At 53.3% G+C, this 17519-nt stretch overlaps 1 protein-coding gene across 1 annotated transcript; it reads left to right on the plus strand.

Annotated features, from left to right (window-relative positions):
- The first annotated feature begins 3283 nt into the window (after window positions 1-3283).
- Window positions 3284-16831, plus strand: LOC105491359 (vacuolar protein sorting 4 homolog A). The gene is made up of 11 exons (XM_011757699.3): window positions 3284-3457; window positions 8200-8311; window positions 8415-8562; window positions 10542-10603; window positions 10709-10828; window positions 11240-11396; window positions 11986-12134; window positions 12523-12604; window positions 12886-13105; window positions 14366-14506; window positions 16010-16831. The coding sequence occupies exons 1-11, from the start codon at window positions 3437-3439 to the stop codon at window positions 16109-16111; spliced, it is 1314 nt and encodes a 437-aa protein (XP_011756001.1). The 5' UTR covers window positions 3284-3436; the 3' UTR covers window positions 16112-16831.
- The last annotated feature ends 688 nt before the right edge of the window (window positions 16832-17519 follow it).

Genomic DNA, 17519 nt, shown 5'->3' on the forward strand with positions numbered 1-17519 from the left:
TGTATTCATTTCCACACTTAAACTATTTAAGCATTTCATTTGCTGAAAGTCCTTATATACATGGTAGACGGAGTATTTCTCCATTAATGATAGATCAAAATGAAGATATTTAAAAAATAACAAAATCAGGCCAAGGCAGGAGGATCACTTTAGCCCAGGAGGTCCAGACCAGCCTGGGCAACACAGCGGGACACCCGACTCCGTCTAAAAAATTTAAAAAAAAAAAAAAATTGTTTAACATTTAAAAAATAAATACAAATTAACAACATTTCACTTATTCCAGGACACGCTGGCATTCGGACTCAGTGAAAAGGGCACTTAAAGAAAATAAGACTGACTGAATGAATGTTTTCCATAATTTTCACACAGTAACAGTCCCTTTCTATCCGGCTTGCCTTCTGTTTACCTCTAGCGTTAGCCTTTCAGGCAACATCCTTAGTCATGCCCAGAAAGTACCTGAGCTATCAGTGATTGGAATGGCATAGGGAACCGAATTACATGGGTGCCCTCCCCTTGGTTTTCAAGTATCCTGGAGTTGTGCACAAAAATTAGGCCATGCCTTCAGTGTCTTGTTCTTTACTTTAAACCTACCCTTTGACAATCAGGTGCTAATGATTGTATGTTATTAAAACCAGCACATAGGTATTGTAAATGCGTGTTCCTCCTAGGTTGGAAGAAATGCTTTTCCTTCTCTCTGGGTCCTGTTAAAGCGGGTGTCAGTTGTGTCTTTTCACCTCGATTTGTGAATTAATAGAATTGGGGGGAGAGGAAATGATGATATAAATTACGTTTCAGGTTTGGCACAGTCATCATTCTCGATGATATTCTCACTTTGTAGCAAATCTGTCCTTATCCTAAGAACAGGTTTGAGAATTTTCCCTCCACTATACGACTCCAGTATTATATTTACAATCCATTGGAGGAGTGCAGCATTATAAGACCTTGGTGCCCAAAAAAAATCTGTGTCCTTTTTGGTACCAAACCTGAGGTCTTTTGGAAGATAATGTAGAAAACCACTACCTATTGAAGGCCTGTTTTGGCTAATCTGCAAACTCTGATGAAACCTGCTTATGTGGATTCTTTCCCACACTGCTTTCATGTTTAAGTATAAAGACTTAGAAAACTAGAATAATGCTTTTACAAATAATTAAAAAGTATGTGATGTTCTGGGTTTTTTCCTTCTTTTTAGAACTCTGTATTTAAACAAGACTTCTTTTTAAGTCTTGTTTGAAATTTAAGTCTCAGATCTTCTGGATACCAAATCAAAAACCCAAGGCGTAAAACAGGGCAGTATTTGTGTTCCTAATTTGAAAAAGCTTTATGTATACTCTATAAATATAGATGCATAAACACTTCCCCTTGAGTAGCACATCAACATACAGCATTGTACATTACAATGAAAATATGTAACTTAAGGGTATTATATATATAAATATATACCTTTGTAACCTTTATACTGTAAATAAAAAAGTTGCTTTAGTCACGTGTTTTTGTTTTTGTTTTCCGATTTTTAAAATGCTGAAATAGTTTTGAACCTACAGGAAAGTTAAGAAACAGTACAAATCTCCTTCACCTAAATCTCCCAGTTGTTAACATTTTGCCATATTTATTCCATTACTTTGTATTTTTCTGATATGATTCTCTAGTGAGGAGCTCTAAAACATAAGGACAGTCCCTGCATTGCCACCATACAGCCCTCCTAATCAGGAAGTCAACATTGGCACACCACCACTCATTCCACGGACCCCATTCAAATGATGCCAGCCATCCCGGCCATGTCCTGTTTTCCTCTCTGGCCGGGATCCTGGCCAGTACCACTTTCTTGCCTTTTGTCGTCGCGTCTCAGTTCTTCAGTCTGGAATGCTCCTCAGCCTCACTCTAAGTCGCATGTGCCTGAGTCTCAGCACAGGTCTTTCATTCTGCAGCACAGCTCTCCAGCTGGCTCTGCTCGTTGTCGCCTCACAAGCAGGCTGTGTCATACGCTCTTCGCAGAGATGCCATGATGCCATGCTGTCTTCAGGGTATCATGTCGGGAGACACACGGGGGCCACGCATCCCACCACCAGGGGTGTTCCCTTCGGTCGCCTAGTCAAGCTAGTGTCCTCATTGTTTTCTCCTTTGTATTTATGTATTTAGACACGGAGTTCCGCTCTTGTCGCCCAGGCTGGAGTGCAACGGGGCGGTCTTGGCTCACTGCAACCTCCGCCTCCCAGGTTCAAGTGATCCTCCTGCCTTAGCCTCCCCAGTTGCTGGGACTACAGACGCCCACCACCATGCCCGGCTAATTTTTTTATATTTTTAGTAGAGACGGGGTTTCAGCATCTTAGCCAGGCTGGTCTTGAACTCCTGACATCGTGATCCACCCGCCTCGGCCTCCCAAAGTGCTAGGATTACAGGCATGAGTCACCACGCCCGGCCTATTTTGTTTTTTAATTTAGCGACGAGGTCTTACTATGTTGCCCAAGCTGGTCTTGAACCTCGGATCAAGCAGTCCTCCTGCCTTGGCCTCCCAAAGTGCTGGAATTACAGGCATGAGCCACCATACCCAGCCCTAGAACTGTTTTGATCATTGTATCCCCAGAAACTAGTACACAACGCTGTACACAGTAGGTGTGCATGCATGTAATCCCAGCTACTACTCGGGAGGCTGAAGCAGGAGAATCTCTTGAACCCGGGAGGCGGAGGTTGCCATGAGCCGAGATCATGCCACTGCACTCCAGCCTAGGCGACAGACCAAGACTCCTTATCAGTCAATCAAAGCAAAACATAACTGGCTTTAGACAGTCAGCGGCATCCCACCAGGGATTGAGCCCCATTGTGGGGCACAAACTGTTTACATTAGCCAGCTCATTTATTCCCCACAAAAGCCAGACAAGGGAGGGGCTAATTATAATCGTGCAGTATTAAACATGGAGAAATCAAAGCTCTGATAAATTCGTTTTATTGTGAGGATAAAAACGCCCGATGGGCGTTGTCATTCCAAGAGAGGTCAGGATTTCCGGATTCTATCCCGCTCCGCCCCTGGTCCCGCCCTGAGAACGTACGTCCTGCCAGGCCCCGCCCAGGCCTTGTCCCACCCACCCGTTCCCGCCCCCTGTCCGCCTCGCCCTAGTCCCACCTCCTCCCCGCCCGTCCTCGCCCCCAGTCCGCCCCGCCTCTCGAACCGCCCCCTGCCCTCGCCGCGGCAGGGAGTCGTGCCTGCAGTGCGCGCCGTGGCCGCTAGGGGGCAGCCGCTCAGCTCGGGCCCGACCGCTCTGGGCCGCGCTCCTCGCTCGTCCTCGGACTCGGCTCCCGCTGCGAGCGGCCGCCCTGCCCGCGCACCGCGCTCAGCGCCCACCGCCGGGCTCTCCGCGCCGGACTCAGTACCTCGGCTCCCCGGGGCCGGACCGAGGCCGCAAGCAGCGCCGCGGGGTGTGGGGCGGACCCAGGAGATGAAATGACAACGTCAACCCTCCAGGTACCTGGTGCGGCCCGGCCCGACTGCGGAGGCCGAAGGCGGCGGGGCCTGCGGGCCGCAGAGCCGGGCGGCGGGCGGGTGGTCAGGTGGGCGCCTCCCAGCCTCGGCCTCGCGACCCCGCCCTGGCCGTCCCCTCGCCGCTTCCACCCGTGTCTGTTTCCACGCACTCGGAGCCGGGGTGGCGTCTCTACCCTCAGGCCCTCCTGCCCTGCCTGGCTGGCCCAGCCCCTGGGCGGCTTCGTGTAGCCGGCGCCCCGGTACCGCCGTGGGGAGCAGCCTCACCCAGGCCGCACAGGCACCGTCGGGAAGCTCGGCCCGGGGTCCGACTGGGCTCTAAGACAGCGTTGCTCGCTCCCTCCTCTCCTGTCCCGGGTCTTGGAAGCCCCTCGGCCCCACTTCGAACAAGCCCTGGCCCCTTCCCCAATCTTCGACTGCCTCTTCTCGTCCATCGACCCTTCATTCATTCCCTAGATCCTGCAGGGTGGTGCTGGGATGTCGCCACCTGGGTGAACGACTGACCCACCCTCTAGGTGCTGTCAGTTCTACGGGGTCAGAAGATAGCAACATGCTCAGGCCTCAGCCCGGGGTTTCAATCTCAGCTGTGCCACTCACCAGCAAGTGACCTTGGGCTAGGTTTTTTTTTGTTTTTAAATCTTTGGCTCTCGAGTTTCCTGGTCTGTAAAATGGGGTAATGCCCTCTAGGTTGTTGTGATGATGGCTTTAAATTGAATAATTACGGTAAAGCATTCCTGACGTGTGTCTGGCACATAGTAGGTGTCCATTAAGTAACAACTGACAAAGTGCCTGGGAGACTTCGTGGAAGAAGGGACATCAGAGTTCCAGTAGCATTCAGAGACCTGAAGGTGGAGGAGGGCGGAAGTAGGAGCAGACATGGAATGAGTTGTGGTACCAGGTTAGGAATTAGATGGAGTCGGTAGCCAGACCCCACCATTCACCAGCAGAAGCCACAGATCCCGTATGCCCAGGCAGGTTTTTTATGGCCTGTGAACCAAGAATGGTTTTCAGTTTTAAACACAGCTTTATTTATTTATTTTCTTTTTTTTTTTTTTTTTTTTTGAGACGGAGTCTCGCTCTGTCGCCCAGCCCAGGCTGGAGTGCAGTGGAGCGATCTCGGCTCACTGCAAGCTCCGCCTCCCGGGTTCACGCCATTCTCCTGCCTCAGCCTCCCGAGTAGCTGGGACTACAGGCGCCCACAACCGCGCCCGGCTAATTTTTTGTATTTTTAGTAGAGACGGGGTTTCACCGTGGTCTCGATCTCCTGACCTTGTGAACCACCCGCCTCGGCCTCCCAAAGTGCTGGGATTACAGGCGTGAGCCACCGCGCCCGGCTATTTATTTTCTTAATGTATTTTTTTGAGACTGAGTCTCATTCTGTCTCCCAGACTGGAGTGCAGTGGTGTGATCTCGGCTCACTGCAGCCTCCACCTCTCAGGTTCAAGCGATTCTCCTGCCTCAGCCTCCTGAGTAGCTGGGATTACAGGCACCCACAACCACACCTGGCTAATTTTTGTATCTTTAGTAGAGACGGGGTTTCACCGTGTTGGCTAGGCTGGTCTCGAACTCCCGACCTCAGGTGATCTGCCCACTTCGGCGTCCGAGAGTGCTGGGATTACAGGTGTGAGCCACTGGGCCTGGCCTGAACACAGCTTTATTATGGTATAACTTGTGTGCTTATTATGTAACTCACCTGTTACATGTTTTTATTTTTATTAATTTTTTTTTGAGACAGTGTCATTCTGTCGCCCAGGCTGGAGTGCAGTGGTTCAATCTCAACTCATTGCAGCTTCTGCCTCAACCTCCCGAGTAGCTGGGATTACAAGGCACCCACCATCACGCCCAGCTAATATTTTTTTTGTATTTTTAGTAGAGATGGGGTTTCACCATGTTGGCCAGGCTGGTTTCGAACTCCTGACTTCAAGTGTGATTTGCCCACCTCGGCCTCCCAAAATGCTGGGGTTATAGATGTGAGCCACTGTGCCCAGTGCAACTCACCCATTTAAAGTGTATAATTCAGTGCTTTTAGTATATTCATGGTTGTGTGACCATCACCACAACCTCTTTTGAGAACATTTTCATCACCTCCAAAAGAAACCCCTCCCCCCAAACCCCTCTCTCTCCCAGCCCTGGGCAACCACTAATCTACCTTTTTTCTCTGTGGGTTTGCCTATTCTGGGCACTTTATGTAACTAGAGTCATACAATAGGTGGTCCTTTGTGGCTGGTTTCCTTCATTATGACTTAACATAATGTCATAGGTTTTACATTTTTTAAATAACTTGAGAAAAAGTGTTTCATGACACATGAAAATCCTATGAAATTTACATTTCAGGGTCTATAAATAAAGTTTTATTGGAACATATCCCTGTTCGTTTACTGATATACTGTCTACAGCCACTTTTGTGCCACCAAGGTAGAGTTGTTGCAACAGAGATTGGCTGGCAAATCCTAAATTATTTACCATCTGGTCCTTTACAGTAAGCATTTGCCAGCCCCCGTTAGCACCTTTTTGTCCTCATCTTTTGCCATATGTGTTACTAGAGATGCGGCGGAGCTGGCAGTTTGTCACCTTACCCTCCTGTTCTGTAAAACTGTTTCTCTCCATTGAAACTCGGACCCCCTGTGTGTGAAAAACTGTATGTGATTGCCAGAAAAGTCCAGTGTACTCTTTTTTCTTTTTCTTTTTTTTTTTTTTTTGAGATGGACTCTCACTCTGGCGCTATCTCAGCTCTCTGCAGCCTCCACCTCCTGGGTTCAAGCAATTCTGCTTCAGCCTCCCAAGTAGCTGGGACTACAGGCATACATCACCATGCCTGGCTAACTTTTTGTATGTTTAGTAGAGACGGTACGTCACTGTGTTAGCCAGGATGGTCTCGATCTCCTGACCTCCGGTGATCCGCTTGCCTTGGCATCCCAAAGTGCTGGGATTACAGGCATGAGCCACCGTGCCCAGCCCCAGCGCACTCTTACGTGCATTACTAGAGTTTCCAGAAGGAGGGAGGGGAGGGGTCAGTGCTGCTCCTTGTAGGACAAAGAACACCTTCAGTATTGTTCTAAGGACAGACCCAAGCATGATATTACGGAGAGTGAAAAAGTCCGAGGTGCTGGGGGTGTTTGTTCTGCAGAAGAGAAGCCACCAGGGAGAGGAGCACTGCCTTCTTGTCTCATCTGAAGGAACATCACGCAGAAGAGGACAGTCAAGGGCAGCCTGTGCCTAAGCTCATTTCCAAGAAGGTTTGGGGCTCCCAGCCATTCATTGTAGGTAGTAGAGGGAGCAGAGGCTTGAAAATAATGGCCAGCACTCACCCCTCTTCTCATCTCTTCAATCCGCTGAGTTCATTTCACGTCAGCCCGGCCCAGCCTCCCCCAGCCTGTCTGTTTTGTCAAGCTGTCTGTGTGTGTTTCTTTCGGAGACTTCTTCCTTGCAGATGAGAGAGGGCTGAACAAATGCCCCGGCCCTGCCAAGAGCCAGTCAGGAGGTTTATTGTTTGCTGTGCCTGGAACCGTGGGTCTGCGGTGGGATTGTCTGCCTGGTAACTGGTGCTGGATCTGAGGAGGAGAATTCTGGTCATGCTTCCTGCAGGCGTTGGTGAAGCTTCAGTTTTTAAAACCAGGCTTTAAAACCATGTAGGTGCTTTATTGGCCGGTCACGATGGCTCACGCCTGTAATCCCAGCACTTTGGAAGCCGAGGCAGGTGGGTCACTTGAGGTCAGGAGTTCGAGACCAGCCTGGCCAACATGGTGAAACTCTGTCTTTACTAAAAATACAAAAATTAGCCGGGTGTGGTAGTAGGCACCTGTAATCCCAGCTACTGGGGAGGCTGAGGCAGGAGAATCGCTTGAACCTGAGAGGTGGAGGTTGCAGTGAGCCGAGATTGCCCCATTGCACTCTGGCCTAGACGACAGAGTGAGACTCTGTCTTAAAAATAAAATAAAATAAAAATAATAAAACCACAGAGGTGCTTTCAGTTCAGCCTAGGGCACTGGCCTACAGGATTTATGAGATTCCCAAAGACACAGAGCTCTTACAAGGTTCCGGAGGGACACAGTTCCCTTCTGTTGGCAGCAGGGAGCAAGCAAGTACTTTTCTTACTGGAGCTACTGGTGTGTGGAGCCTTGTGTGTAAGAGCCCCTTCCTGGGGTGTCACTCTAGACAGCGAAGGAAACCGTGTTCTCTCTGCAGCCTGGAGAAGCAAGCTGCGTGGAGCCAGTAGGAGGCGGAGAGAGGCCTTTCAGTGTATCCCGTGGAAACTCGCAGTCGGGCAGGACTTTCCTTCTGGCTGGCTCTTCTCTGGCCCTGAGGCCGGGTGCAGTTTCTGGCCGCCTTGCTAAGCAAACCAGCAGTCTCTTGCTCCTGTGTGTCTCTTCTGCCAGGCTCTCAGCTCGGGTCTGTTTCTTTTTCCCGTGAGGCAGCAGAATAGAAAGTCCCATGAACTCGCCCCTTGAGCCCTGACCTGAGATATTAGGTCAGGTTTCCACTTGCTGAAATCCAGAGCGTGGCTTTTAACCGTCTGAGCTTATTGTGAAGACGGCTGGCTGGCTTTTAAAGCCTCCTTTGAAGGCCTTTCTAGCCGATGTTGAAAAAGTAGGCCAATGAAACGGCCCACAAGCAATAAATCCAGAGGCCCAGCGGCATCCCTCGTCACATCCCATCCTCATGCCTGTGACCCCAGCGACTTTCTGTGTCTCCAAGGAAGCGCTGAGCAGTTTGCTTTGCCTTTCCAGAAAGCCATTGATCTGGTGACGAAAGCCACAGAAGAGGACAAAGCCAAGAACTACGAGGAGGCGCTGCGGCTGTACCAGCATGCGGTGGAGTACTTCCTCCACGCCATCAAGTGTGAGTCGCGCGGGGTCCTCAGGCTGCCGCGCTCCAGAGGGGAGGGGATGGGAGGGGGTGATGCAGGAGCCTCACAGGGGCCCCTCCGTGTTCCCTTTCACAGATGAGGCCCACAGCGACAAGGCCAAGGAGAGCATTCGAGCCAAGTGCGTGCAGTACCTAGACCGGGCTGAGAAGCTGAAGGATTATTTACGAAGCAAAGAGAAACACGGCAAGAAACCAGTCAAAGAGAACCAGAGTGAGGGCAAGGGGTGAGTGTCTGCAGCGTCCGCGCAGGCACCTGCCCCCTCCTCATGGCTCCCCGTCATTCCTAGCGCTCATGCTACTTTGGACTTCCCTGTGGAAATGGTCCTCATAGTGCAGGGATGACAGTGCCAGCAGCTGCTTTCGGGGAGCATGGCCCAGAGCACTTCCGTGTTCGTCGTCTCATTGGGTCTGACCCACATGTCATGGGGACAAGGGGAGCTTGGTGCAGATGGTAGAGCCTCTCAGGATGGTACCCCAGCTCTGTCACCTCCCAGCCTAGTGCCAGGACCCCGTGTGCCTGCCATCTCCACATCTTCGAACAGGGAAGGTCGTGGAACTCCCCTCCCAGCGTTGCCGTAGGGAGCAGTGAGATGATGCGGGCACTGCCCTTGGAGCTTGGCACATGAGAGCATGCAATGAGTGCCAGCTGCTGTGACTGTCAAAGAGTCACCTGCCTCTGACAAGTGGGGCGGCCGGCTCAGGTTAGGGGCCCTGCCGAGGTCTCACAGGCTGGAGCCTGGACCCCCAGTGCAGGGCGGGTGGCCCTGATAACCCCAGCCAGGGTCCTCTCCACAGCCTCTCACCTCAGGTCCGGGATTCGCCCACCACGGTGATCCCAGTCATCTGAACACAAATGCTAGTGGTATCTCGGAGGCGTGGGAGGGGAAATGAGGGGGTCCCCCAGGCAGGAGAGGGGTGGGTGGTGTCAGCTGTCTCACCAGAGGCGAGGCCTCCTGGATGGAGGGTCCACACCGCGTTCCCATCCCCAGAGAGAGAGGCCTGGCGAGGCAGGGGTGGAGGCCAGGGATCTCCAAGGAGGATTAAAGTTCTGAGGATTACAAATTCCATACAGAGAGGAAGGAGCCCTGGGGTGACAGCAGTGGCTGCGCTCTCCCCAGGAGTTCCCTTTCGATTTCAGTTTTGCCTTCTCCTCTGTCGTTCGGCAGTGGCTGCTTTGGAGTCGGGGCACATGCTGTCCCGGAGTCTCTAGAAAAAGCTTCTGGTGCGGGCTGCGGTGGCTCACGCCTGTAATTCCAGCACTTTGGGAGGCTGACTCGGGCAGATCACTTGAGGTCAGGATTTCAGAACCAACCTGGCCAATGTGGTAAAACTTGTCTCTACTAAAAATACAAAAAAATTAGCCAGGCACTGTGGCATGTGCCTGTAATCCCAGCTACTTGGGAGGCTGAGGCCAGAGAATTACTTGAACCCGGGAGGCGGAGGTTGCAGTGAGCTGAGATCGAGATTGTGCCATTGCACTCCAGCCTGGGCAACAAAGCAAGACTCCATCTCAAAAAAGAGAAAAAAAAAAAAAGCTTCTGGCAACCACGTTGCTTGACTGGCTGCTTTTGTTTTTTCCCTCAGGGCTTCTCTCTGTCTCCCAGGCTGGAGTGCAGTGCTGCGATCTTGGTTAACTGCAACCTCTGCCTCCCAAGTAGCTGGCAGCATAGGTGCGTGCCACCACGCCCAGCTAATTTTGTTTTTTGTAGAGACAGGATCTCGCTGTTTCCCAGGCTGGTCTCAAACTCCTGGGCTCAAGCGATCCTCCCACCTCAGCCTCCCAGAGTGCTGGGATTACAGGGGTGAGCCACCACACCCCGCCTGGGCTATGTGAGCCACTGCAGGTGGCCTCCCAGAGTGTGAGATGTGAGCCACCGCGCCCGGCCTGGGCTGCTCTTTAAGTCCAGCTGAAGCACATTTCCTTTACGGCCTTCAGGAGAGGGCCGACATCCTGATTCCCATCCCCTCCACAAAGAAACAGGGTGGGTTATAGGGGTGCTTGCTGGGGGGTTCCTGAAGTGAGCTGCTGAGATCATCGGCCCAGATGTCCCTGAAGTACTTGCTTGTGGGTCACACGGCACTGTTAAGCCAGGAAGTCTTCATTCCTTAACCAGTGTGCAGGCAGCGGAGCCTGGACTTGCTGGGAGCACCTCTGCGTTCCAGGCTGAAGGGCCAGCTTGTGACTTTCCGTCTCCTTTCCCAGCAGTGACAGTGACAGTGAAGGGGATAATCCGGAGAAGAAGAAACTGCAGGAACAGCTGATGGGTAAGTGGCTCGCAGCCCGGTGGCAGCGGCAGGGGACGTGCGTGGGTCCGCAGCTGGGCTGGCTCATGTCCCTTGACCGGGCCTGGGTCGGCCTCCCTCTTGCAGGTGCCGTTGTGATGGAGAAGCCCAACATACGGTGGAACGACGTGGCCGGGCTGGAGGGGGCCAAGGAGGCCCTCAAAGAAGCTGTCATTTTGCCAATCAAATTCCCACACTTGTTCACAGGTGAGAGTTGAGCCATTTCAAGCCCCAATGTAAAACTTCCAGGCTTCCACAGGGCTGGCACTCCGAGGCACCCGGGGGTCATTGTTGACTCAGCTCCCACGTTCCACAGAGGGCCAGGCCTGGCTGCTCGCTGGTGTCCACAACACTGCTGTGGCTGGAGCTTTGAGATGACGATCACCTCACAGGGTGGGCAGGATCAGGAAGCAGTGACAGATGGTGTCACTGTGCAAGGTCATGGGGTCACAGCACAGGGCACAGCAGGGAAGGTAGCTCCCATCACTCGTTTGCCCCTGAAGTCCGTCGTTTCACAGAATGCCGTCTCGTACTCTGTGTGTGGGATTCGAGACCCTCCGCTTTTCCTATTCCTTTCTCCAGTCAGGAGGCCTCACTTCTGTGGAATCTCTGTTGCAGGCAAGCGCACCCCCTGGCGGGGGATTCTGCTGTTCGGACCCCCTGGCACGGGGAAATCCTACTTGGCCAAAGCTGTGGCAACAGAGGCCAACAACTCCACCTTCTTCTCTGTATCCTCCTCAGACCTGATGTCCAAGTGGCTGGGGGAGAGTGAAAAGTAAGTCGGCCACCAGGCTGTGCTCTGCTGGCAGCCCCGGCCCTGCTAGTGACCCAGCGGCCCAGCCCGCGGAGTCGCCTCCGGGAGGAGTGGTTTGCTTTTCAGGGAGGCACCCAGAGCAGTGCGTGGCTAGCTTACTGGCTGGGACACTGTCCCAACAAAGACAGGCGAGGGTGGAAGGGACCCAGGAGCGGTGAAGTGCTCCAGAAGGGAAGGGAAAGGAAGTGAGGATAGTTTTGGGGTCTGGTTGCAGTCCCTGTTGGGGCAGTGTGTGGGGGACATCGTTCCCCACACTGACTCCTGTTTTGCATGCGATGAGACGGGCGTGGAAGGAGGGGACTGACGTGTCCCAAGTGCAGAGCTAGTGCATGGGGCTCCTGGGATGGAGGCTCTGTTCGGGGCTCACACCAGGGTGTGCTCCTCTTGGTGCGGTGCGGCCCGAGGGCTCCTCACCACCACGTTTTCTGCAATCCCGACATGACCGTGGCCTGCGCCTCCCTGTGGGAAGGGTGAGAAGAGGGAAGTGCCGGGAGCCCAGGCGGGCGTGGATGTGAGCGTCTTGTCCTCACCCCCTTTCTCACCTTCACAGGCTGGTCAAGAACCTGTTTGAGCTGGCCAGGCAGCACAAGCCCTCCATCATCTTCATCGACGAGGTGGATTCCCTCTGCGGATCCCGAAATGAAAATGAGAGCGAGGCCGCCCGGAGGATCAAAACGGAGTTCTTGGTCCAGATGCAGGGTGTGTGCCGGGCCCAGGGCCCCCTTGGTTCTTGTTGCACCTAAAGCCGACCCTGGGCTTTATTCTGAGCTGCGGCTGGATTTGGTTGTCCTCAGCCACGGAGAGGCTCCAGCCCCACAGACCGTGGATGGACTTCCATTCCCAGGAGGCGCCTGAGGCCTCTGCTGCGCCAGCCACTCCACCCCTCCCATGGCAGGCAGTGCCACAGGTCTCACATGGCACAGCCAGACTAAGATGTGGTTTAATCTCACTTGGGACCCTGCCAGGGGTGGGTGGCTCAGGGATGGCTTCAACTGCTGACACGCAAAGCCCCCGGAGTCTGTCCCCAGGTTTCAACTGACCCGTGCAGCTGTCCAGAGTCTGCGTGTTTGTCTCCCTTTCTCCACAGGGGTGGGGAATAACAATGATGGGACTCTGGTTCTTGGAGCCACGAACATACCATGGGTGTTAGATTCGGCCATCAGGAGGAGGTGAGTCTTCCCCAGGAGGAGCCAGAGCTGGAGGCTTCTCCCACCACGGTCATGGTCTGCCTGCTGCTGGCAGCCAGGGTGCAGCCCTGGCCCCTTTTCCCTGGAATATTCTCACCTGCCTGCCAAGCAGAGCCATTTGTGAGGCTGGCTTTTTGAGGATGTGCTGCCAGCATCACTGGCCCATGAAGTGTGTCCGTTTCACTCAAATCTTTGCACCTCCCCTTCAGTGAATAGCATTCCATCATCCGCTCTCAACGCCTGCCGTGTGCTGGGCTTTCTAGGTTTGAAAAGCGAATTTACATCCCCTTGCCGGAGGAAGCTGCCCGTGCCCAGATGTTCCGGTTGCATCTGGGGAGCACTCCCCACAACCTCACGGATGCAAACATCCACGAGCTGGCCCGGAAGACCGAAGGCTACTCAGGTGCGGACATCAGCATCATCGTGCGGGACTCCCTCATGCAGCCCGTGAGGAAGGTGCAGTCGGCCACACACTTCAAAAAGGTGAGTGCCCGTGGCCACTGCTGAGAAAATGTCATAGCAAGAACAGGATGTTCATTTTTTTCCCCTAGCTCCTGGTCCTGCTCCCCGGCTGCTCAGGTGATAACAGTCTGAGGCTTCCTGGAGAACGGAGGGCCAGTGCCATGGGGGCTGCACCCACTCTCCCCTCCCTGCAGCTCTTCTGCAGTGTGGCCATCCCAGGGTGTGTGAAAGCAGAGGACAGGGCCACTTTACCGTCTTAACCCTGCTGCGGCCTCCTCTGTCAGCACTGTGTGCTGTTGTGCGGGGTGGACACCAAGTCAGTGTTTGGAAAGTGCTGGATATGAAATAACCAGGAAGACTCGTCCATTCATTCAGCACATCTCTGCTGAGTGTTTGCTGTGGGTCCTCCCGTGTGCCCGGCACTGTCCTAAGTGCTGGGAAGATATGAGCGACCAACAGACAAACCCTGGACCCTCGTTCTTGGTGGGGAGACAGTCAGCGCAGTCAGTGAGTTTCTCAGAGGGGGATGGGGATGGAGCAGGATTAGGAGAGAGGTGTCTTGGGCATGGAGAGAAGGGCAGATGGCACTGGGGTGATGCCTGAGACAGGAGGTGAAGGGGTGAGGGAATGAGCCTTGTGGACACAGGGGGAATGTTTTGCCAAGGCAGCAGACTTCAGTTGGAAAACCACTTTGCATTAGTCCATTTTCATCCTGCTGATAAAGACATACCCGAGACTGGGAAGAAAAAGAGGTTTAATTGGACTTACAGCTCCACATGGCTGGGGAAGCCTCAGAACCATGGTGGCGGCAAGAGAAAATGAAGCAGCAAAAGTGGAAACCCCTGATAAACCCATCAGATCTCATGAGACTTATTCACTATCACTAGAATAGCACAGGAAAGACCAGCCCCCATGATTCAGTTACCTCCCCCTGGGTCCCTCCCACAACATGTGGGAATTCTGGGAGATACAGTTCGAGATGTGGGTGGGAGCACAGCTAAACCATACCACACTTTTAATGTCACTGTGTTCGTGGTGAGACGTGACAGTGTTAATGAGGAAGACATCAAGGCACTGGGGCTACAGATTGCTGGAATCGCACACATATCATGAGTTGCTTGGACCACCCAGCCCAATTTCTGAAGGAGCCCATCTTCCTCAGATGCTAGGGGCCCAGAGCATTCTCTTTGGGACCTCCTTAGAGACCGGAGGGGTCGTCCAGCCCCTCTCATTGACACTGAGGGGCAGCTGCTCCAGCCAGTCAGATCCATTTGGTTTCAGGTCTGTGGCCCCTCCCGCACCAACCCCAGCGTGATGATCGATGACCTCCTAACCCCATGCTCACCAGGGGACCCAGGAGCCATGGAGATGACTTGGATGGATGTCCCTGGGGACAAACTCTTAGAGCCTGTGGTTTGCATGGTAAGTGACTGACGGAGGGAAGAGGGCTGCATAGAGCCCAGAAAATTGGGGGCTTGGGTCCAGAATAAAAACAGCCTTCTCCAGGCAGGGTGTGGTGGCTCGTGCCTGTAATCCCAGCACTTCGGGAGGCCAAGGTGGGCGGATCACCTTGGGAGTTTGAGATCAGCCTGGCCAATATGGAGAAACCCCGTGTCTCTACTAAAAATACGAAAATTAGCCAGGCGTGCTGGTGTGCACTTGTAGTCCCAGCTATTCAGGAGGCTGAAGCAGAAGAATCACTTGAAGTCGGGAGGCAGAGGTTGCCGAGATTGCACTGCTGCACTCCAGCCTGGGTGACAGATCGAGACTCTGTCTCAAAAATAAAAACAGTCTTCTCCTTCTATGTCTTGGGCTGTTGAGAATGGCCTTTGTAGCTCAGGGAAGCTGGCGTGCCAGCCGTTACACTCAGTGGGGGCCCAGGATGCTGGTGGCAGCATTAGCATTTTGTACATATAAAGGCTGGGTGCAGTGGTGCAATGATGGTTCACTGCAGCCTCGACCTCACCAGCTCACACAATCTTCTCACCTCAGCCTCCCGAGTAGCAGCAACAGGCACACACCACCATGCCCAGCTAATTTTTCCTTTTTTTTTTTTTTTTTCCAGAAACAGGGCCTCGCTGTGTTGCCTAGGCCAGTCTCAAACTGCTGGGCTTAAGTGATCCTCAACTTGGCCTCCCAAAGTGCTGGGATTACAAGCATGAGCCACCACACCTAGCCTGCATTTTATGTTCTTTAGCAAGTAAAGTCAGGTCCAGATAATATGACATCAATCCATGGGTTTTGCTTGTGTGGTGCAGTGAGGCAGTGAATGCGTCAGGACGGCTTACTGTGCTGCAGTTGCAAAGGCAGCCCCTCACCCCTGTAACCTGGTCCTCTCATTATGACCTGTGCCGTTCTGGCAAGTGTCTGCCCTTGTGGCTGATGTAGGGGGTGTGCAGTTAAGAAAGCTCCTGGGGGTGCAGTGGCTCATGCCTGTAATCCCAGCACTCTGGGAGGCCAAGGCAGGCAGATCACCTGAGGTCAGGAGTTCAGCCTGACCAACATAGTGAAACCCCATCTCTACTAAAAATACAAAAATCAGCCATGTGTGGTGGCATGCACCTGTAGCCCAGCTACTCGGGAGGCTGAGGCAGGAGAATCACTTGAACCCAGGAGGTGGAGGTTACAGTGAGCCGAGATTGTGCCACTGCACTCTAGCCTGGTCAACAGTGAGACTCCGTTTCCAAAAAACAGTTCCTAAGGGCAGTTATGAGATGATGGAGCTTAGATTCTGACCAGGAGGAGGCCCATCTGAGCTGCCTCCGGAGGGAACAGGGTCCCTGCCATAGGCAGATTCAAGCAGGTCTCTGGGGTGGCCTTGAAGGCAGGCCTCTTCCCACCCTCTACTGCGCCTGTTGTGTGCTGAGGGGAGGTTGGGGACCTGGAGCCTGGCTTCTGCTCAAGCACATGCTCTTGCCTTCACAGTCGGACATGCTGCGGTCTCTGGCCACCACCCGGCCCACGGTGAATGCAGACGACCTCCTGAAAGTGAAGAAATTCTCAGAGGACTTTGGGCAGGAGAGTTAAAAGCTGCTTCACTTGGGCGATGGTGAAGGTGGGAGGTTGATGGGGGCAAATGCAGGCACTCCCTGTGTCAGCAGCCAGACAGGGCTCCAGGGCTTGTCCCAAAGTCACTACAGAGTCCCCTCTGCTGTTTGGCCGCCTGCCAGGGAGCCAGAAGGAAGAGCCTGGCAGCCACAGACACTCCACTGCCCTGGGGCACACGGTGGACACTGGCTCTTCCTACTTCCTCCTCTCCTGGATGCTCACCAGCTCCTTCTGCCCCCCCTTTTTTTTCCATCTTTTGTTCCCCTAAATTAATGCTGCTTGGATTTTCGTCTTGTTTATAAATAAAAATAAAATCACCTGGAAGTATCAAGGAGTGGGGGGCGGGGGGAGCAGCCATGCTGCGAGGTCACCCAGACCTCCAGACAGTTGGCTAGCTCCACTGCCCATTCCTTTTACGCCCAAGTTTTGCTCCTTGAGAGCAGATTGGCTGATGCCCCTGCAACCCCAGCCCAAGCTCTGCCTCAAAGACTGAGTGACATAAGCCATTCCCCACCCTCCTAGGTTCACATCCAGGGCTGTGTCTTCCTTGGGGGAGGAGATGGTGTCGTTCAGATCAGGGGAAGGCAGTCAGGCAGGTGTTCACTGCCTTTTCTTCCTGAGCGTGAGAACACTGAACCCAGCCACTGCCCCTGGGTCCCTGTCCTGGAAATAGTCTAATAAATCCTTTTCCCTTCTTGAGCCACCCGAGTGATCTCATCTTTGACTCTTGCCTGGGACTCTGAAGGACCACCCTTACCTCCAATTAAAAGACCCTCTGGTTTTCTCTCTGCTCTCTCTTCTAAAGCAGAGCAGGAAACAGGAACGCTGCGGTTCTCAGGCCTGTTCTCCAGTCAGGTGTGCAAGGCCGCCTCCCCTTAAGGCCTCAGAAGTTTGGCTGGGGGTGTTTGGGATCCAGATAGTTCTCGCCGTTGTTCGGCCTGCAGATCAGAGACTGCAAAGGAGAGCCCTGCGTGCCAGACCCGTCCTACAGCTGTGTTTGGTCTGCCGCTAACATTTAAAAATTGAAAGTTGACATAAAAATTCAGAATTCTGACTTCTAGAAGATCAAATTAGGCTATGTTGGGCCTGCATCCTCATGGGGCAGGCAGCCTGTCCGTGGCCACTGAGTAGAGGCTGCTCTGTGCAGAAAGGGGCCCCTCCCCACTCATCTGTGTTGCCTGCCCAGATAGCCCCTGTGGCCATTTCAGTTTGTGACCCCCAACAGACACCAAGGGCCCAGAGCTGGCAGCCCCGGACATGTGTCCGGCAGGCAGTGAAGCTGCAGAGGCTGTCCCACGTTTACCCCATGCATATGAACAGACCTAACTCAAAGCACATTCACACAGAAAGACCTGGCCTAGTAAATGAAGCTTGTAGCCTGGGAAAA

Source organism: Macaca nemestrina, chromosome 18 (assembly GCF_043159975.1).
Source record: "Macaca nemestrina isolate mMacNem1 chromosome 18, mMacNem.hap1, whole genome shotgun sequence".
In the NCBI taxonomy this organism is placed as follows: domain Eukaryota; kingdom Metazoa; phylum Chordata; class Mammalia; order Primates; family Cercopithecidae; genus Macaca; species Macaca nemestrina.